This window comes from Monopterus albus, unplaced genomic scaffold (assembly GCF_001952655.1).
Source record: "Monopterus albus unplaced genomic scaffold, M_albus_1.0 scaffold69.1, whole genome shotgun sequence".
Taxonomy (NCBI): Eukaryota; Metazoa; Chordata; class Actinopteri; order Synbranchiformes; family Synbranchidae; genus Monopterus; species Monopterus albus.
This window is the reverse complement of record NW_018127949.1, coordinates 2,322,860-2,343,132: the sequence shown is the minus strand read 5'-3', so window position 1 is coordinate 2,343,132 and position 20,273 is coordinate 2,322,860. Positions and strand designations below refer to the sequence as shown.

The following is a 20,273-nucleotide window of genomic DNA, read 5'->3' as shown; positions in this document are numbered from 1 at the left end:
CTTCTTCTTCTTCTTCTTCTTCTTCTTCTTCTTCTTCTTCTTCTTCTGTTATCTAATGGCGGTTGGCAAACAGCTTTAGGTGCATTACCGCCACCTTCTAGACTGGAGTGTGGATCAGAACGGCCCCTACCTACTACTACATTAAAATAACCTCACTCAGTTCACATTATATTGTTTTGCTCAGTCCTGTACTGTCTAAAAACCTAAGACATGTTCTGTATACTATATCCACTGAGCTTTTTTTCCAACACCTCCGGGGATCATGTGGCATAAAGTAAATATTAGTTTTTTTTAAACCAATTCACAGAATTAGTGAAATGCCTGCCAGCATATTTCTCCTTTCATTTCATTAAAATCATAAATGAAATAAAACATTTGTGAACATGCACTTTTTATTTTTTTACTTGTAGGATAAATGTTGTAGGCCTTTCGTCATAGTTTCTTTGATAATGGGCTACTCTGAATTGTGGATAATTTAAAGTGAACTTATGTTCCTTTATTCAGGATCTGAGGGGGTTTTTCCAGATGTGTTTCTGTTCTAGCAGAAGCAGTTTTGGTGGCTAGCAGGAGACAAATTTTGTTAACAACTAAAGATGATCCTAGCTATAATCTCTCTCTCTTACAGATGATCTCCTGGCTGCTGGTGAGGCTGAAACATTTGACTTTGTCTTCATTGATGCAGACAAGGTTAACTATGACAACTACTATGAAAAGTCTCTGAAGCTGGTGAGAAAAGGAGGCATCATTGCTATTGACAATGTAAGGGCTTTACCCAAGTTAAATATTTTTGTTCTCTCAGTGATAGCTAAAGCAGCTAGTCCTATAAACCAATGTTTCCTGCAGGTGCTGTGGGGTGGGAATGTGCTGAATCCAGCCCCTGATGATGCAGACACTGTGGCCATTGACAAGCTGAACAAGAAGCTGCATACAGATGCACGTATCAGCCTGAGCATGCTCACGGTGGGAGACGGGCTCACACTGGCTATCAAACTCTAGGACAGGCCTGATAACCGTAGTGATTCCTAGGCTTTGGATGACATTTCCTGCGGTCTATGAAGGTAGCTGAAATATGTCAGTACTGCTGTCTATGCACAGGTTAATGAGGAAATTTATGGAACCAATATCATTACTTGAGAATCTGTACTCACCTGAAGAGAATTCAATCTGTTAGAAGTGTAGCAGTTTGATGAAAAAGATAATTTTCTTAATAAAAAAACACAGTGCATCCCATTTGTTTTTGAGTGCTTTATTATTTAACTAAACTGCTTTCATGCCATTCTCTCTGCTGCCTAATTAGCGCTGTAGTGAGATTAAAGGAGAGGACAAGGATTGATTTCAGGACTTTATTGCAGAGGCGGAGACATGCCAACACGCAACTGGTTTCCTGATTAGGGTCACTGGACTCAAAAATAGAAACAAAAGTGGATGATTCACACTGATATTCTTTCACTCGAGTCACACTGAGGAAAATAAAAATCGATTTAGCATTTTCTTACAACTTAAAAGCAGAAATTCAAGGTAGTGGGGATCTAAAACTCATCACACAGCATAATTAAGCTTCACATGGGAAGTAAATGAAGACCAGCCAATAGGTGAGCTTCTGTCTTGACAAGCACATTTTGTTTGGGCAAGCCTTCCTATTGGCAGACCACTGCTTCAAAAATCTAAATAAATTATGCAAATAAAGTTAATAAGAAACTGCTTAAATAAATATATATTGTACTCTACTGTGCAAAATAACTCCAGATTTACATTCTACATTAGCACACTTAAGCAAAATAACAGGGTTCTGTTTTTGGAACGACTCCTGGATTGTCAGTGAAGCCAACTTGCAACACCCAGAGGAGGGTTTTTCATTATGGAGGATAAACTGTCAGAGGGCATAACTAATCAATAAATACTGTACATGTGACTAATACATGACTAGTTATTGTAACCACTATGAAAGGAGGATAGTGCCATTTGAATGGCAGGCTTCTTCTTTTGTTTTGGCTTCAGCTCTTTAAAATGTTTCCTGCTGCCCAGACATGAACACTGACAGTCAGATTCAGCTGATATTATCATTCTTATGAAATAGCGGAGCAGGTCTTCACGCCTCCAACTCCAGGCCCAGACCTAGTTTGTGACCACCAGTGTTGATATTCTTTCCATCGACCAGTGCCGAGAGCTGAAGTTTCATACCTGAAATAAACATTTTATATACACATTTCAAACTGAGAATAGGTCAATGATGTTTAGTAACTTTCAACTGCGTTTTAAAGAGGGGTCGTACCAGGCCGCAGAGTCTGGGTGTATCCGATTCCTATCAAGCTGGAGTTATTCACCTTAGCCTGGAAAAAACATTAAATGATTGAACTACAAAGCACTCAGTGAGCACATCCATTCACCAGGGTTAGCTGCACTAACCCTAATGAACGGCAGATTCAACAACAGGTCGGCTAAGAAAACAGATTTGCACTATTGCCCCCCCCCCTGTGTTAACATAAACAAATTTCATGGGAGTCTTGACTTAATATTACACGGCATTTTTCAGTTTCACGATGCATATTGCCACATTTTCAATCATGGTATATTATTCCATGATACACTGTTACAAGCCTACTGTTAACACATTTTAAGATACCTTGCTGACAAGCAGGAAGGAAAACATGACTCCCATGGGAGAGGTTAAAAGAAGAGACTTACTGATATAGAGGCACTGGAGTCTAATTGATATTTGGCAGCAATTCCAAAGCGAGTACCGTTGCTGCCAGCTGTCCAGGCAAGATTCACAGCAGTCTCCAGTTTGTCGTTTACCTTCTGGTAAATGGATCCACTGAACTCAGAACCATCATTTCTGGAAAAAGCAAAAGATGTTCGACATCCCTTGATGTCAGTATTCTTCAAACAACCAGGCAAAAATGCCACATGATCAATACAGTAGATAGGTAAGTCCTTTGGTGAGCTAGTCAAATATGTTCAAATATTTGATGATGCTAAAACATACACATTAGTGTGGAGCTGGAAGTCCCCAGTCTTGTAGCCAACTGCAAAGTTGCTCTGGGTCATCTTGGATTTGGCTGTGTCAAAGGTCATCTGGCAGCCAGCAAGCCAGCCCTCATAGCCAGCCACTGCAGCACCATGGATAGTAGGATCAGCGAAATCTAGATCTGCATCAACACCAACATTAATGTATTCCCTTTTATAAGCTGCCTTGACCTTGCCACTCTTTTTGCTGTGAAATTAAAACAGTTAAAAATGTGAGAACAGCGTTCATTAGGCAATGACTGCATGGCAGGATTTTCTATTTAACTATAGCTTACCCAGTATTTGGGGAAAATGTCGTGTCAAAAGTTAGTTTCAGGCCTTTAGTGATCTAAAGAAAAAACATTTCATCAGCCACACTTACTTTAGAGCTATGTCGTCATCAACAATATACGAGTTTTCAGTTTACCTGATCCTCAACACAAACTTCTGTCCCAAGTGTGTTTTCTGTGGTCCACTTCTCTGTGAATGTCAGCCCATACTCGGCCCACTTGTACTTGGTTTCTAAGGTTCCAGTGACCTTGTGGGTGTCTACGTTGGATGAGCCAGACGTTTTAAATTCCTGAAGTGAATACAAGAGGAAATTAATCCTCCAGTATCTGAAAACAATTTGAGCTGGAGAAGTTCTTCATCCATCACTGGCAGCTGGAATAAATTTAGGATTTGAGCTCAAGAATGATGAAAAAGTAATATTAAAAAAAATCTTTTTTGGCATGTTGGTTCAGCTGTTACTTATCATATATGCTTATAATGCTAGGTTACTCTATTATTACACTAGTAAAAGCAGATGTCTGCAATACCTAACAGTATATTTACAGTACAACAGTTAAACTCACCACTCCATTTGAAGATGTTGTCTTCACATCAAGTTTAACCAGTCCAAAACCTGCAAGGAGAATTACAGTAAAAACCTTCTGAGCTTGTTAATGCATTTCAAACATCTGGCCTGTGCTCTGGGAGTCAAACTGCCTTTTATGTAGCTTCCAGTTACCATATCCTTTATTGAAGATGTCCTTTGCCGATTTTCCAAGGTCTACATATGCTGGAGGAATTGCCATTATGCCTGACACAGAAATGACATTTCAGAGATAAATGGTGACAAAAGACACATAAATGGATTTACTGATAAAAACTACACATGCACACAAAGCTCAGAAAAACCTGTAAATTAATGAAGCCTTCAGACATGGTTTAATTGCCACTAAGATGGCAGGAAATTGGGTATTATAACCACCTAGGGTGAATTTACATTCTGTGATTTCAAAAACGAACACACACACTGATAGGCAGAATTTGTTCTCTTTAGACTCAGGTTGTCTTAAAGTGACTACTTTAGGCCAAGTGAACAAAGGTTTAAAAAGTAAATAACAGCCCATATTCCCCTCACCAGAATTTTATTTCTTGCATCATGGAGAAAACCTTACAGACTATAAATAGTCTTTTGGGGGATATACTTTAACAGTGACTGTACGAAATGAATACATTAAGTATGAAAAATCCAACTATTAAAGGGGGCATTGAGGAAAACTGACAGTATTCCAAAGCCTTTCACTACAGCCTCCCTACAATTACTGTTTTTTTGTTTGGATAATCTATAAACTCTAACATCATTCATTATATTAAACCGCCACTAAGTGCTGTTACTAGTACTAAAATATTCGTATTGCCAGACAAGGGCATGTTCTCCATTACTCGCACTTGATGCTGTCACGTCTCCTTATTGCCAAGGTTAAACTGGAGACTTGCCTGAAACACTTCACTGTCTGATTGCAGTAATTAAATAAATTAAACAACATACCCGACAACACGCTATTTAACACGTCTTAACGTCTTTTCCTGCATGAAAACAACAGATATATCAAAGAAGCAGTTTCGTGAATCAATTTTTATAAGTCTGTGGCGAATCTGTGAAACTGATGCACGTTGGTAATTTTTGCTATTCATGTAGGTGTTAACCTTTGCCAATGATAAGAAAGACTGCATAATCACTGTAGCCTGCCACTTTATGTTCAATGAGTTTGAAACATGCGAGTGTGGTAGGGGGCGTTTTCTAGTTAGTAGGCTAAATAGGACATCTCATAACCATCTGGCTAACATTTGGGTAAAAACACAACATGAACAACCCTAACAATACTAGGTCTATGACTTACCGAGTATTGCTGTTGTTGCTGTTGCTGTCAATTTGTGAAATAAAAGGGGAAACGGTAGCCGAGATTGGTGGAGGACGATAGAGGAGACACCGCAACAAACACCTTCCTGACCTCAGCGCCAGCAGGACCCCACACTATAGCTGTTTATTTTGTGCCTGATTGAAATCGGAGAAAGCGAGAATTCTGTAAATCAAAGCCAATTTATTTTGTTTCGGTTATTTTGTTACGGTTTCACAGCAATAAACTTAAGTCCTACTGTACAAGTGAACATTTTATGCCAGAATTATGCGACAAGTACTCCGGCTGGTGGAAGACTTCTAAATCACCATGTCAAGTCAAGTCAAGATTTTTAATTGCCATTTATGCATAAACAGACAGTCTAGGCATATAGGAATTCTTTTACAGCTCTCCTTTGGAGAGACATGACAGCCAACGTAGTTTTACTGATTAACCTTATATTAAAAAGGCAAAATGATAATGCACTATATATATATATATATAACAATTTATTATATTTAATGCTTACCTTTTATAGTACTTTGTAGCAGCAAATACTGTCCAACATTTATTTGCACAGTTCTTATGTAGCTTTAAGAACTTTTTTAAAATGAAAGGTAAAAGGGGGAGACACGAACAGACATCCAGATATTCAGTGGAACCAGAAAGGAACCTTATGTTACTTCTTCATCATTAATGCCATATTCATCACCCTTTAATTCATGTTTGCTCACCTTCAAAGGTTTGTTATCCGTTTTAATGTACAGCTAACAATTATAAAAACTGTTTATCTCTGTGTTTAAGACTATATCTTACACAATACCCAGCTATGATGTATATTATATTATGGCTGTGGGAAAATATAACAATTTCATTTTAATTTCAGATCTTTAATGATGGAAATGACTGAACATTACACTTAAATAGCACTGTTTCAAACAAATACAGTTAAGAGGAACTGTAAACATTTCCCAATGTGCATGTTGCTTTAACTTTGTATTTGAAATATAAAAATACCTATCACCATTTACAAAATGAAATAAATATAAACAAAATACATACATACAAATTGAAGGATCCTTTATAAAAAATGTTACTACAGATTAATGTCAAACTATTCATATCATGGAAATGAAATGAAATTATGTTATTGCAATGTATAATGACTTTTAAAAAGCACTATACAATTATCCAACAGTAAACATGGGTCTAGGACAGTTCTACATAGAGAAATTTACAGTAACACTCAAAGTAATTGGCAAAACTAAATATATTTAAGACAGCCAGATTTTCATTAATGCTTTTTATCCAGGCCAAATAAGGAAAAGGCAGATATGTTAACAATATAAACAAAAGAGTCAGTGTATGTTGCCATTTATACTTGGGTCAGCATTCAGTAACATTATCAAAATGTAAGCACAATCTCTGGGAATGTAGAAAACATTTATAACATCTACTTCTCAACATGATGAAAATTATTCCATACAGAAAAGAGCATTAGTGTAAGGTACATAACTGCTTTAACAGTAGTCAACAGAGCCAGGTTTTGATAAGTTTCAAAGTGAGATGTAAGACAAAACTTAGTCAAGAATCAAGATCCAAACGTTGAAACGTTTTTTCTTAAATTGCACAAGAAATGGTCAGCTGCTGTGAAGGATTAGATACACTGCCGCCTGAGAATTTTCTGACGTCGTTTCCTTTTATCGTGTGCTATCCAAATACCTTTTTTTTTATTTTTAGCTGGGAGGTACTGAAAAAAAACCTGTTCATGCTACACACAATGACAAGTGGAACAATGAAAAACCAACTAAAGAGACATATCCCTATAGTGTTCAGCTTTCAAATCAAGCAAAGAGTGATGAATGAGCTTTACAGGTTTTAGTGGATTTTGTTTAAACCAGCTAAAAATGGTGAAAGGGGAAACATGTTAGAAATCCCAGAACATAAGAAGGTATGGCTCTGTGTATCCCATCAGGCCTCAGTGCCGACAGGATTACATCAGTCGTCTTTTATGATGAGGATATCACAAACCTTCGCAGTTGGCAACTTGACAACGCAGACAAAACAGCACAGGCTAAGAAGTGTCTGACACTACCACTGCTGCTGCTGTTCATTATCCAATCAGCCTCCTCATCACAACAGGTCTAGAGAAGGGCCAGCAGTATTCGTTGGGGACAGGCCCATTGACATTACACTCAAAGAAGGAGAACATGGGGAACCAGATGCGGGCTCGTCGACTCTGCTGGTAGGCCCGGGTGTTGGCTAAAGTGTGGTAGTACAAGAAGAGCCTGGTAGTGATGTAGAAGGCTATGAACACGTCGATGGAGTAGTGTTCATGTGCAGCCAGGATGAAGAAGATGCCAAAGAGATTGAGGACCCAGGACAATGTGTGAATAAAGTTCCAGCTTCGTGGAGTGTCTGTGTAAAGGAAGCAAGAAGAGCAGTTTTGAATATTTAACTTGATTTACCTGTACTGTATATTACACCATCCAAAAACATAGCATATTTCGGTGTTACAGACTATTTTGCTCCAGTTAAACCTGGAGAAAAGGCTGTCTAATTTTTCAGTTTTAGTTGTATTACCAATATTAGACACTAGGTGACAACAAAGGGACACAGGTTCCAAATATGGTGTCTTTCTCCAACTCTGTCATAATTTTATCATTTAACCTCCTGATATCACAGGTTTAAAAACAGCTCAAAATTTCTTGTTTTTCATGGATGAATGAAACTTGACAGCCACAATAACATTTTAAAGGTTATTTTTAGTTTTATTTTAGTTTGCAGACCAAGTAAAAACAGAGCTTGTTTTTAGTGATTTAAAATTGTGTTCTACAAAGAAAAAAATACTGCTAATTTAAAATATATTTGGTTTATTGCAAAGACAGGGGAGGCCTCATAGTCACAATCTAACACTCCTCATAAATCTTGCCACATAAACCTTATGGTGTTCTTGAAGATAAACCATAACAAAAATAGGAAAAAAGTTCTTTAAGCACTCTTAAGCCATGGAGTAAGCAGTAGGTTTAAAAGCCTTTATTTAATCAGGCATCTCAGTAAAAACAATAACCAGTTTCAGCCTCACCAGGTCTCCATCAGGGCGTAAACATTAAGATAAACTGTTTGCACCTGGTACTCTTTCCATTTTATTTTTAGAGGTTCAGAAAAGCAAATAACTACAACAAATTTATATCATCGAATCTAATTGGCACATACTTAAAAGCAATTCCACACTTACAGTAAGAAAAGCTTTTTTTCTGAACCTGCAAAAACATCTTATAGAAGAGCAGCCACTACAAGAGATAAGTTGGTCCATAACTATGAATGGTTAATAAGCCCAATAAGTAAATATAAACTGTTTCAGTAGAAGCTACTGAACATACTATCAGAGGAGGTGTCTAAAAACAGCTGCAAAGAGAAATCTATTGGATTTTTAAATTTGATGCTTTAATATAGCCTGGTTTCAATGAAGAAATACATTACAAGACCTTTTAGTAACATCTTACATTATTCTCACTGAGGGGATTATATTATTTTGATAGAAGTTGAATTCTGTATGATATTGATGTCAATGTGGGGTTTGCTCTGTAGTGTTTGTTACGTCCGGGGCACCATCTATAAAGAGTACTGGGTGCCAGCGATACGTTTTCATGTTTCCACCCTGATGAGGTTGGATCCGGCAGGTGTTATTTACTGAGATGCCTGATTAAATAAAGGCTCTTAAACATACTCCTTGCTCCACTTAGGTTTACTGTTTAACAAAAAATCTGATCACAACTGCCAGTTGTGCACAATGTAATCTTTAAATAAGAATAAACATGGCTGAAAATCAAAATGATTAAGCAGAAATAGATGTGAACAGAACCCAAACACTAGTGGACAAACATAAAACTTAAAAAAAATCCTTCATCATCTAATAATCTATAAACATAACCTTTAACAGCCCTTAAAATCAGGGTCCTTAATGTCTAATGTTTGAAAATTAGCAACATTAGGGAAAGTTATTTAGAGCCTGACATACCATGAATTAAATAAGTTTAAGGGGCTTTTGAAATATAAATTTTAGCAGTTCTGATCCTCTTTGAATATAACATTACTCACACTCTGTGACAAAGAAGTTGAGCATGGTGAGGACCACGGTGTGGCCACTGAACATGTAGTCACCACATGTATGCACTCCTGTCAGGGTCATTCCAAAGCCACTCCAGATGGCCACAGCTTGCTGCAGTTTAGCCCACATGTCACCATACATCTAGAAGGAGAGAAGAAGTCACACTGTCAGTACTGCTCTTTCAAAGAAGCACAGATGTAATGTTTAAGATATTATCTACTAATTACCTTTCCTGAGCACTGCAAGTGCTGTCCTGGCACAGATAGGGAGGTGACAAACATGGTGATACAGCGCAGCATAAACACAGTCCCCATGAGGCTGCACATGCGCCGCAAAAGAATGGACCTGCAAGTCATGAGAGTGAACTATCCTGGGTCTTCCATTCTGAACACTGAATGTATCCTGCACAACAATCCCTGCAGTGACAGTACAATACAGATGTGAAAGGCTGGGAGGACTCTACCTGTGTTTATGGAGCAGAAGAACAAGCAGCCAGATGTTACAGAGGATCACTCCACATGACTCAGCCATGGCAAAGGCCCATGGTATTCTAGGCACACTATTGAGGAAAGAACAAAAAATAAAAATAAAAAATAATGCCCAACCAACTAGGTGAGCAACTGATCAACAGAAAATGTATCAACAACCATCACTTTGGCAAGATATGAATTGTTTGACTCTACTTAATTTCTGTTCAGCTACAGAACAGTTCAAGTGAACAGTTCAAGTGAGACTTAAACTATCAACAAAGGTAGGAAATGCAGAAAAAAACAAAAGGAATAAGCTAAATAAATTTTACTTCCATGACTAATGCAAATGTGTATTTCTCAAATGCACACTAGCATTTCCCTGAAATCAGTTCTCACGGTAAGATAAGACATTCTATGAAAAACTGTAAGCCGGCCAAAAACAGCAGGTCATAATACAAAGCAGGCCACTTTAAAACAACCAAAACTAAAGCAAATCTAGCCCAGGAGGAAAATGTGGGGACGAAAATAGAAACATGCTACAAGGGAGTAGGACAGCTAGCTAATGTCCACCATCTGCTGTGATATTCTGACAGCTGGTAAAAAACTAATTTTTCAATTTCACACTATCTTTGGCATTTCACAGCTGACTGTTTTTGATGTGTTTCATGGCACCGGTCAAAATAACATAAGGAGTGACTTAAAACTACATGTGAGCTGTCAGACTCACCTGTCTAGGAAAATATCTGGCAAAGGAGGGTAGGTACGCATATCAGGCACCCTCTCATGCACTATGACCATGACAAAGGATGTGAACCCAAACACAAATGCCACATAGATGGAGCTAAGCACTGTCTTCCAGTACTCTGGATCCAGACGCCTCATCTGCTGCTTGTACTTCCCATTGGTGTATTGGTTATACTCCTCTCCTACTGGTGCGGTGTCAGTGCTGTCACAGTCTCTGCCTGAGTCTCCATTACACAGCCAGTCCAAACTCCCTCCAGAGCCGGATGGAGAGTGACCATCAAAGGGAAGACCTAGCTCTTCCAACAAGTCGATGTTTTGTTTCTGTAGTTTGCGGACTGACACCATGAGTCGCTTGATGTCCCCCAGCACCTTGAGCTCCAGTGGTGGTGAGCGGAGATCGTACTCACTGAGGGCAAGCAGACTGGTGCCGTCCAGTCGGTGCTTGTTGCACAACAGGTCCACATAGTCACAGAAGCCCTCTTCCTTCAGCCACCTAGCGACATGTTTGGGAGTCCAGCGACGGACACTCAGTTGGATCATTTCGTCCTCACTCTGAAGGCTGGAAAGTGCAAAGCAAACAACTTCCTCACTGTCACAATCAGTTCCTTATTGACTTCCTCTGCAGCAACAAAGGAATCTTTAAGGGACATAGGCACTGTTAGGCACATTTTTATTTCCACTGAATCAGCAGTACAAATAAACCACAGCAACACTGAGAGCCAATATCTTGAGCATGACTCAATCATGTGTCATAAACAAAATAAAGGCAACTGCTGAGCTTCACAGATATGCAGATAATACATATCAGACTAATTGCCTACAAGAGGCAAACAAGGGCAAGTATATAGGTTTGCACAATCAAAACCACACCCTGTTAAATGTATGTTAATATTAGGTGAAAGAGCAGACACACTCCCCAAGATAGGTAGTGACTTTTTAATCTTTGTGTTAGTTATGGCTAATGCCTTGAGGGCTATTACTGTCTCTCTTTTTCCTTTTAATCACAAATCTTATTATTAGCCAACACTGTCCTACACACTCAACTGAAAACCTCTACTTTAAGCTTGACTTGGCAACAAAAACCTATCTCTCAACGTTCATGACTGCCAAGATAGTCACATCCATTTACATACAAGAGGTCAGTAAGTTTGCCCAGTAAAAAAATCATCCAAACCCAACAACCCACATCGAGGGCTATCAATTATTTTACTAACTTCTTGTGAAATAACTAGCCACGCTGGTTTTAGATGCTAAATGTAACTACAAGTAAGTTACACCAGTGTTAAACATGAAACCAAACCAAACCAAAGCATCTTCTCCTCTATCACAACAACCGTGCTCAGGAGGGTAATTCATTTCTAGCTAACGACTGCTAGCAAGCTATTAGCTAATTAGCTTGATCATCACATGTGCCTTACGCTGACTCACCCAGGCTGAAATGTAACAGAAGACGAAATGAAAACCTCTTTATTCAGCTAACTGGCTAAACGGCATCTCACCAGAATCTGAGGAAATCGTATAGGCGTTTGCTGCAATAACACGGGCTTGGTGAAAATCATTGCGCCTTAGCTTCCGGCTGGTTAGCATTGTGACATTGTTGACAACGCAAGGTCGTAATGTCCAGACTAACTGCGCACATAAATTCAACGACAATGCGCTTGAATGTGCTGTAGGTGGCCAACAACGAGCTCATATCCACCTTCTGGTGGAAAGGATGTACTGCAGTGTGGGTTGTGCAGTATTGGGGTTGTTAAAACGAAAAGCAATAAAGTCTTTGCGCCGTTAAAGGCCACAAAATGAGAAGTCTTGGTTATACATAAAATGCATTTCATAAGGATTTAGAGATGTGAGGCTGACCAACACTTAGAATATAGGTCAGTGTATTAATTTTAGACAGGAAACACCTGTCCTTGTCAGTACCAATGTGGTTGTATTAAAGCCTCAACTGAACTTGAACATAAATGTTGGGAGAAGAAATCAGACAAGTGGCAGAGTAGTATTTTCTTATGTAGGCAACTACAAATGTACAAAGGAACAATGAATAATGTGAAAGAAAATCGTGCAATTTCTCCTCCAACTCCTTTTGTGAAAGACTTGGCGAAGGTTTTGTATGGAGGAAAAAGGTTTGGCAATCATGCGGATGAGGTTTGGCCTAACCTGTTCATTGGCGACATGTAAGTCTATGACTTTGCTATTGACAGCCTTAAAATAAAATAACCATAGATTATAATATGCTTATAATATGTGTCTTATTATAATTCCTGTTTCCTCTGTACAGGTCAGTGGCCAATGATCGCTACAGTCTATGGAAGCTGGGAATTACTCATGTTCTGAATGCAGCTCATGGGAGGATGCACTGTCAGGGGAGTCATAGCTTCTATGGATCCACTGTTGATTATTATGGAGTGCCAGCAGATGACTCACCATCCTTTGACCTCTCTCCCTATTTCTTTCCCTCTGCTGAGTATATTCAGAAAGCACTTGACACAGCTGGTGGTAAATACCTATCATGTTGTTTTAATGTCAGTTTTTATGTCAGCCTCTCTGCAAGTCACATCTTATCCAGAATAAAATTCTACATTTAGCTAATACTTTAGGCTCATTATAATGTTATTTTTCACCAGCTCGAGTTTTGGTCCACTGTGCAGTTGGAGTGAGCAGGTCTGCCTCCCTCGTCCTGGCCTACCTAATGATTTGCCACCATTATACTCTAATAGAAGCCATCAATAAGATCAAGGAGCACAGGTGGATTTTCCCAAACATAGGATTCCTCAAACAGCTCCGTGCTTTGGATCTGAAACTACGCAAGACATCATCATGACTACTAAAAAATGAATTAATTTCCTGACTTAGAGAAACATAAACTAATCTTTTCCTCAAGATAAATGAAGAATTCGGTGTATGTCAGGGGAGGGAGATACTGTTCTTTGACTTCAGTCAGTTTGTTTGATATTAAATCAAATGTAGTTTCTTGACTCTGCTGCTGTGTTTGATGTGAATCACGCAGACTGCTTCACAAGATATTGATCTATATATTAATAGATCAGTGGAACCAACTTACCCTTACGACAGAATATTAGACAGGATGACTTATTTAACCTTTATACTGAAGAAAAATTACATCCATTGAGTTGTGGGCCACAAACACAGAATGCATTCACAGTTAAAGATCGCAGCAATGTTTTCTTGTGTGGGCACAAAACCATTCTTAATGACTAATTTGAAAACTCTACATTTAATTTACCCAACTTTACCCTTAAAATACATCATAATACCTAACAATCAAGTTGTCAAATTTCATTCATTGCATATGGCTTTATACATGTGTGGTACATCACAATGTTTGTGTTAGATGCCACTTTGAATCCTTCCTACCTAGAATTTAGAAGTAGCATATTCTGTTTCAGTTTGGTTTTTTCTGTCTTTAAAAGAAACAAACAAAGAAAAAACATGATGGTCATGCCTCTTCACATACACACAAAACCACACAAACTATATCTGGATACATGTTCAACAGCAGGTACACATCATATTCTCTCTGTTTTTATGAACAGACATACTCAGGTGGGATTTGGCCCATCTGTAAGCAGAAGCAGCACTTTAAACAATCAGTCATTCAATAACTGTCTCCAAAATGTCCCAGAGACAGTTAGTGAGTGTTTTTACATTCAACATCAGTACTGACATTTTACAATACAACACGGTGCCTACATTTTATGTACACATTTATGACCTTGGATGTGTAAAACTCATTACATTTCATGGCTTAAAAGAGAGGTTAATTATGTTTTTTTTTTTCAATGTAAAAGACAAGATGGGTGAAATTGACCTGCACCATAATAGGAGGGTTAAAAGCAACATTTGCAGCAGTGTGAGGGCTGTTTGATGTCATGTGCAGCCAAAGGCAAAGCTTAATTTTTTTTTTTCCATCCAATTTGCTTTCCTAAGATATTTATGTCAGAGCAGTAAAATAACTGCATGAAGCTGTTACAGTATTTCTGTTCTATAAACACTGTATTAAAGTGTGATCCAGAATAAGTAATACACTTTAATATTTTATTCACAATTACATCCAATTATCACTGCTTTATGGAATGATTCACCTCTGTTTGAGACTTTTTTCAAATATATTCCCACAGCAGTGTGAAAAGCAAAGCCCGGGCTGCACTATTTGTTGTTCTGTCCTCTGCACAAGTAAGACTACACGCTAGGTTAAGCACTAAATTGGGTAATCGTCCAGTGACAGCAGATAAACACCTGCTCGGGCAGATCATCCTGAGCTGGAGTAGACGGGAATCGCTTTTATACAGCATACAGTTGGACCAGTAATCAATCCAAGACAGACAATTTGGACTTAAAATGTCAGCCCTGAAAGACAAGAGGAAAGAATATCTAAGTGTGAAAGACCTACAGAAGGTTTTGGACTCATGCAAACTACATCTTAATCAAATTGATGAGGTCTGGCCAAACATATACATAGGAAATGTGTAAGTATATATTTCATTTTAAGCTCGCAAGGAAATGTGAGACCTTTTACTTTTAATGGTAAACACTTTCCAAAATTAATTGTCTTTGTCATAGCTACTGCCAAATATTGTATCACATAAAACATTGTGCTGTGATGGTTAGCATTCAAAACCTCTTTCTGTTTCTTTGTCTTGCTAGGGCAGTAGCCCAAAACAAGGCTGCCTTGCTGAAATTAGGTATAACTCATGTATTAAATGCTGCTCACTCCAAGCGAGGCAGCATAGGAAACCAAAGATTTTATGGCAAAGACTTTGTGTATTGTGGCATTCCAGCAGATGACTCGACACACTTTGATCTAGATGTGTACTTCCAGCCTGCAGCTGATTTCATTCATAAAGCTCTGAAGTCACCTGATGGTAAGACCTCTCAAGGTTGTTTTTTTTAACATTCACAATCTTATTTCTGCATGTTTTAATAATGTATCTCAGTAGCCTTAAAGACTTGCCCATCACATCTTTTTACTCCACAAATCCTTAATAAACCTATGCACTCCAATTCTTCCATCATGCTATACTTTCAATGTCACCTATCACCACAATGTAACACAACTTGCAATGGTATGTAAGTGTATTTTTAGCCAGCGGTAATAAGAGGGGTCTTACCTTGCAAAATTTAAAACTATAATGTGGCCATGGCCCTTTCAAAGAAGCTATCAAGTAGAGGACAAGTTGGGATTAAAGAGACAGTCGGGCCCAGTCTGCAAAGGGACCTTAAGTGAACAAAGGCGATGAATTGTGGGCACTATTTTTAGCTCACAGCAGGAAAAAGAAAGGCCAAAGAATAGGATGGGCAGTCATGTATGATATTAATAAGACTGAGGCCTCTCACTAATCCTCTCCCTTCTTCTTGTCTGTTCTTCAGGGAAGATTCTGGTGCACTGCATTATGGGAATGAGTCGGTCATCAACCTTGGTGTTAGCCTACCTCATGATATACCATCACCTACCACTCAAACAGGCTTTGTATAAATTGATCCAGAAGAGAGCCATCTACCCCAACAGGAATTTCCTGGCTTTGCTGTTGGATCTGGATCTTCAGCTGACAACAAAAAAGAAAACATGCCAGATCTTGTAATCAAGAGAAGTTCAACAATCCAGACGGAAATATTTCTACAGCTAATGGATAGTCATGAAATTTGGCTGAACTAATGACAGAATTTGTGTCAGAGCCAACTGTATGTTGAGATTAACACTAACATGTTTGCATGTTGAACATTAATTAAAAAAAAGAATGAAAAGGCTACTCAGCAGCTCAGGCCTCAGTTCTTTTATTAAGATGTTAAATGCTGACATGTAACATATTAACATGCTAAATGTTAATCAAAGGAGGCAAACTCCACACAAGCATAACTACTTGAATTTTTTTGTACTATGGTATGTAACAATGTTAAGCACATTTCGCTGTTTCAAGTCTTTCTAAATAGTAACATTTTACACTAACATGTTAAACATTAGCATGTCAATATGCTAACTAAATAGCATGCTACAGCATAGCTTTAACATGTTAAACCATACTTGTAAACATAGGCAAATTAACACACCAATGCTGACATGGTGCTGTAAATGTTAGATGCTAACAGCATTTTAACAACTCGTAGGCTAGTTGTTAATAATGCATGGAAGCGTGATAGGCATGTTAAGATGCTAACACATGTTAGCATTCAGCACAGTGCACAGCAGAGCTTAGGTACAGCTGAGGCTGACAAAGTACATCTCAGACTGGCAGAAACACCCCAAATCTGATGACACAGAGCAGCTGAGCCTGACGGGCTTTGTCTAAGATGCTGGTGGTAACAACATATGGCCTTTCCCCTGGAACCACCCTCAGGTCAAGCTTTAGATTTCTGCCTTGCTAGTGCTGAGGATCTAACAATGAATAGCAAAGTAGTCTATCCATTAAAATCCAATTCTGCTGTCTGGTTTGTAATAAGCTGTATTACCTCCTAATGGAACATGGCCATACACTTTGTTTGTTTGTTTCTGGAGGCAGTAATGCTAAAAACAAATGTCTTAACAAAAAGACAGTTTGGTTGCAGAACAAATTCAAACATAATGTAATGTGAAGTGAAAATGGAGACAAGAATGCTGATGATACTGGGATTTTATGGCTACTCATGTCTTGAATTATGTCTTTACTCCTCATTCTTGTAAGATGGCTTTATCTTTACCGCCTCCATTTTTATCGTGGCACAATGGACCAAATGTCTTGTGGAAAATGTTTTACAGTAGATTCTGTAGGTGACTCAGACAAGATAGAAAATGTTTTTGCAAATCAACATTCAAACTCAAAATGGGAATCAATTCTACAGCATCTATCTTTTTAACAAGACCAAACATCAATGTTCATAGTACTGTATGAAATTCCTTTGGTGTTTTTCTCAAATTAAACCATGATATCATCTGTAAAAACTTTAGCCTTGTCAGATCCAATCAATATACACACATGTTTTTACCATATGTTAGAGTTTGATAGCAATGATTTCTACATATTATTGTTATTTGCTTTTTGTTTCATCTGGGGAAATCTCTCAACCCCACTGTATCACACACTGATAGCTTCTTTAGTATCAACGTTAAAATGTACTGTACAGTTAGAAAATAAAATATAAGTTAAATAAAGGAGAAGTTTGTTCTTAACACCTTCAAATATAGAGAGATGAGGAAAAACTACACTGGATTATTTGGCATGATTAGTATTGCTGGAGCCAAAAGAATTTCAATAAATGGGTTTCCACTGTGGTTATTGCAATAAATGAACTTTCCATTGTAAAAAATAAAGGTTTACACTGTACATATACTTGCATAATTCTTCTTGACAGACTTTTTTTTGGTTTTGTTTAAGTCACAGCTACTATATGTCCATATTGCATTTCTGGATCTTATAATTTTGTGGCAGTGTCTTTAAATCTAGTAAGGTAACCCCTGTATCAGTTTTTATGCTTTAATTCACTAAATGATTCACATGTAACGTGAAGAGTTCAGACACAACTGACTTCAACAAATGTTCAGGTGTGATTTCATCATGTTTCATGGTGGGGAAGAACCTCAGTAAAGATACAGCAGCACTGATCTAATTCTCTTTCAAATGAAAAAGCTGCGTTGTATCCTCCCTTCTGTGCTGGCAGCTCGGGTAACCTTTAAGGAATGCAGAAGATGATGCCAAGATTATTTTGGGCTGAGATTCGGATGTTAAAATAGCAGAAAAGGTTGCAGGGTAGATTACCAAAGAGAACACAGACAGTTGTGTTGTCGACCTACATGTAGCTCTTGTACAGAGACCTTGAAAAGCAACGTTTCCAACTAAGGCAAGTGTATACTACTAACGGTGTGTTCTTGTTGTAGTATGTCCAGTACAATATATTATAATTACAATATAAACTAGAGTATGGATAGATTTTAATGTGTACCTTTGTGTAAAAAAGCAAACATGTTTATAAAGCATGAGTTTGTACTGTGAAGATACTGCATTGACTAATGGATTCTTCTTTTATTGATTTGCCCACATTTCCAGACAAACCGCAGACAGAAGAGTAAAGAGGGAAGTGTAATTCATAAAACCACCAAGAAGAGCCCCAGAGGAGGTAAAAAGCCATTTTTATTTGCCCTCCATGTTAACTGTGGGCACTTTCCCATACATAGCATCTTTAATTACACAGAAGTAGAGCAGGAAGGACAGGTTAGCCTGAGGGGCAGGCTATGAAAGCACTGCTGCAGCTCAACATTTGCACAAGGGAAATCAGTTCTCTGCCCTGTCTGTGGGAGGGAAGGGTTGTACTTATAGATCAATGAGGAGAAAGTAGAGCCTCCAGGTACATGGGCACATGCTGCACTTGTGCAAACACATGCTTTACTCTGCCTTCAAGACACACACTCATATTCATGCAGTACATGAAGGGCCAGGAGCAGCTTTTCTTGCATACAACATGCTCTGACTCAAACATACATGTAGTCATGCACATGCAGATATGGAAAAAGCCATCATCGAGTGCACATCCATATGTCACAGCATCTTAACAAAGGTCACTGAAACAGATTTGGTCTCAGTGACTCATCCCCATGGACACAACAATAGGTCTGCAAACCCTGAGTGTCACATTATGTCTTCACACACCAGCAGAATGCAAATAAGAGGCTGAGCTGTCATTTGTTTCTTTACTATAACAATGCATACACATAGCTTCTATGCCTCCAGCCTGGAGCAGAATCACACAGCTGCCTAAATGGATACTAATATATACAGTATGCATAGTATAAGTCTCTCTAAAGCCCAGTGTGTAAATTATAAATCCACAGGTTAGACTTGTCTGCAGGAAATGAAAAGCTGATGTTTATTAGCCTTGAATAGCAGTTTTCTGTATCTTTGAAGATAAATCAATCTAGTGAACTGTGTAGATAAAATGATGAGTATCATAAGGTCACCTTATAATTATAAGTTCTTGTAATCCTTCACTGTGGAGTGGATTCATTGGTATGATTACAGTCTATATTTAAAAGCTGTAGGCCTGTATATCTGAGCATCTGTTTAATTAGCCTCACTATAATCCCACACTCTATTGCTCTGGAAGTGTTACCTAAGATGATGCTCTCACTTTGGAGATCAGTGGAGTTAGCAGTCATAGAAATATCACATGGCAGCCTACCTCAGTGTGTGTCCACATTTTCTTTCTTAAATTTTAAATGAGCAAAGTAAAGAAAGGAGAAAAAAAACATGTCTCACCCTTTGGATGACTTGTAAGTCCTCACGATGTCAGCTAAATAGAATGTGTGGTACTTCTATTGGACAGGTTGTAAAAGCAGAAGTGGAGTATTCAGACATGCCCAGAGGCCTGAGCCGCTTGGCAAGCCGAGGAGGGGTAGACGGCAGGTACGAGACCCCCTCAGCTTCAGAGCTCCAGAGGCTAATGTGGACAAAGATGGGGACCAGCAACCATCTGGATGAGGTTCAGCCCAGGATCTACATAGGAGACATGTGAGACTGAATTCAACTTATTTCAATTCCACTTTAATAAGTAATTTACTCTTCAATTATAGACACTTAGAGTATAAAACAATAAATCCAAAAATCTTGAGCTTTATACAAGCCACTGAGTTTTCAGTTATACAAATTATATAAGTCAGGGGTTTTCAACTAGTTGTCCGCAGACCCCCTGTGGTCTGTGAAGGCATGGCAAGTGGTCCCTGTCTATATATTCAGTGATGTAGTAAACTCTTCTCTAACTTTCACTTATCTGCACTGACAGATAATTATGCTC

At 38.4% G+C, this 20,273-nt stretch overlaps 5 protein-coding genes across 8 annotated transcripts in view; 3 read left to right on the top strand and 2 right to left on the bottom strand.

Moving 5' to 3' along the window:
- Positions 1-1,239, top strand: part of LOC109962915 (catechol O-methyltransferase domain-containing protein 1) — a 7,596-nt gene extending 6,357 nt beyond the window's left edge. For both annotated transcript variants that reach the window (XM_020605065.1, XM_020605064.1), the window contains exons 6-7: positions 626-759; positions 844-1,239. In XM_020605065.1, the coding sequence (XP_020460721.1) occupies positions 626-759; positions 844-996 (287 nt within the window). In that variant the 3' untranslated portion in view covers positions 997-1,239. The remainder of the gene's footprint in view (positions 1-625; positions 760-843) is intronic.
- Positions 1,240-1,329: 90 nt separating this feature from the next.
- Positions 1,330-5,353, bottom strand: LOC109962914 (voltage-dependent anion-selective channel protein 2-like). 2 transcript variants are annotated; one of them, XM_020605062.1, is made up of 9 exons: positions 5,175-5,353; positions 4,016-4,087; positions 3,861-3,910; positions 3,434-3,586; positions 3,303-3,355; positions 2,987-3,214; positions 2,686-2,836; positions 2,273-2,330; positions 1,330-2,181 (listed from the first exon to the last, which is right to left on the bottom strand). In XM_020605062.1, the coding sequence occupies exons 2-9, from the start codon at positions 4,080-4,082 to the stop codon at positions 2,090-2,092; spliced, it is 852 nt and encodes a 283-aa protein (XP_020460718.1). In that variant the 5' UTR covers positions 4,083-4,087; positions 5,175-5,353; the 3' UTR covers positions 1,330-2,089. The 2 variants fall into 2 exon arrangements, with proteins under 2 accessions (XP_020460718.1, XP_020460719.1); XM_020605063.1 differs by lacking the exon at positions 5,175-5,353 and adding an exon at positions 4,823-5,139.
- Positions 5,354-6,091: 738 nt separating this feature from the next.
- Positions 6,092-12,166, bottom strand: samd8 (sterile alpha motif domain containing 8). 2 transcript variants are annotated; one of them, XM_020605353.1, is made up of 6 exons: positions 11,925-12,166; positions 10,480-11,055; positions 9,746-9,841; positions 9,510-9,627; positions 9,273-9,423; positions 6,092-7,589 (listed from the first exon to the last, which is right to left on the bottom strand). In XM_020605353.1, exons 2-6 carry the CDS (start codon positions 11,034-11,036, stop codon positions 7,285-7,287), a joined length of 1,227 nt encoding a protein of 408 aa, XP_020461009.1. In that variant the 5' UTR covers positions 11,037-11,055; positions 11,925-12,166; the 3' UTR covers positions 6,092-7,284. The 2 variants fall into 2 exon arrangements, with proteins under 2 accessions (XP_020461009.1, XP_020461008.1); XM_020605352.1 differs by having other exon boundaries at positions 11,996-12,165.
- On the top strand, positions 10,852-13,317 carry LOC109963081 (dual specificity protein phosphatase 13-like). Its single transcript, XM_020605354.1, has 4 exons — positions 10,852-10,897; positions 12,568-12,670; positions 12,775-12,992; positions 13,121-13,317. Exons 1-4 carry the CDS (start codon positions 10,852-10,854, stop codon positions 13,315-13,317), a joined length of 564 nt encoding a protein of 187 aa, XP_020461010.1.
- A 6,518-nt stretch (positions 13,318-19,835) lies between these two features.
- LOC109963051 (dual specificity phosphatase DUPD1-like) overlaps positions 19,836-20,273 on the top strand; it is a 1,837-nt gene continuing 1,399 nt past the window's right edge. Inside the window, exon 1 of the mRNA XM_020605304.1 lies at positions 19,836-19,988. Within this exon, the coding sequence (XP_020460960.1) occupies positions 19,836-19,988 (153 nt within the window). The remainder of the gene's footprint in view (positions 19,989-20,273) is intronic.

What these genes read in the sequence shown, in the direction of transcription:
- samd8 (XM_020605353.1), bottom strand. Translation starts at nt 11,036, where the DNA reads ATGATCCAACTGAGTGTCCGTCGCTGGACTCCCAAACATGTCGCTAGG. An exon ending in CCAGATATTTTCCTAGACAG is followed by an intron (nt 9,842 to 10,479) that starts GTGAGTCTGACA and finishes TTTCCTCAATAG; the next exon opens with TGTGCCTAGAATACCATGGG. An exon ending in CTTCTGCTCCATAAACACAG is followed by an intron (nt 9,628 to 9,745) that starts GTAGAGTCCTCC and finishes CATGACTTGCAG; the next exon opens with GTCCATTCTTTTGCGGCGCA.
- LOC109963081 (XM_020605354.1), top strand. Translation starts at nt 10,852, where the DNA reads ATGTCCCCCAGCACCTTGAGCTCCAGTGGTGGTGAGCGGAGATCGT. An exon ending in AACCTGTTCATTGGCGACAT is followed by an intron (nt 12,671 to 12,774) that starts GTAAGTCTATGA and finishes TCCTCTGTACAG; the next exon opens with GTCAGTGGCCAATGATCGCT. An exon ending in AGCACTTGACACAGCTGGTG is followed by an intron (nt 12,993 to 13,120) that starts GTAAATACCTAT and finishes ATTTTTCACCAG; the next exon opens with CTCGAGTTTTGGTCCACTGT.
- LOC109962914 (XM_020605062.1), bottom strand. Translation starts at nt 4,082, where the DNA reads ATGGCAATTCCTCCAGCATATGTAGACCTTGGAAAATCGGCAAAGGAC. An exon ending in CATCTTCAATAAAGGATATG is followed by an intron (nt 3,911 to 4,015) that starts GTAACTGGAAGC and finishes TTCTCCTTGCAG; the next exon opens with GTTTTGGACTGGTTAAACTT. An exon ending in TTCCAGCTCCACACTAATGT is followed by an intron (nt 2,837 to 2,986) that starts GTATGTTTTAGC and finishes TGCTTTTTCCAG; the next exon opens with AAATGATGGTTCTGAGTTCA.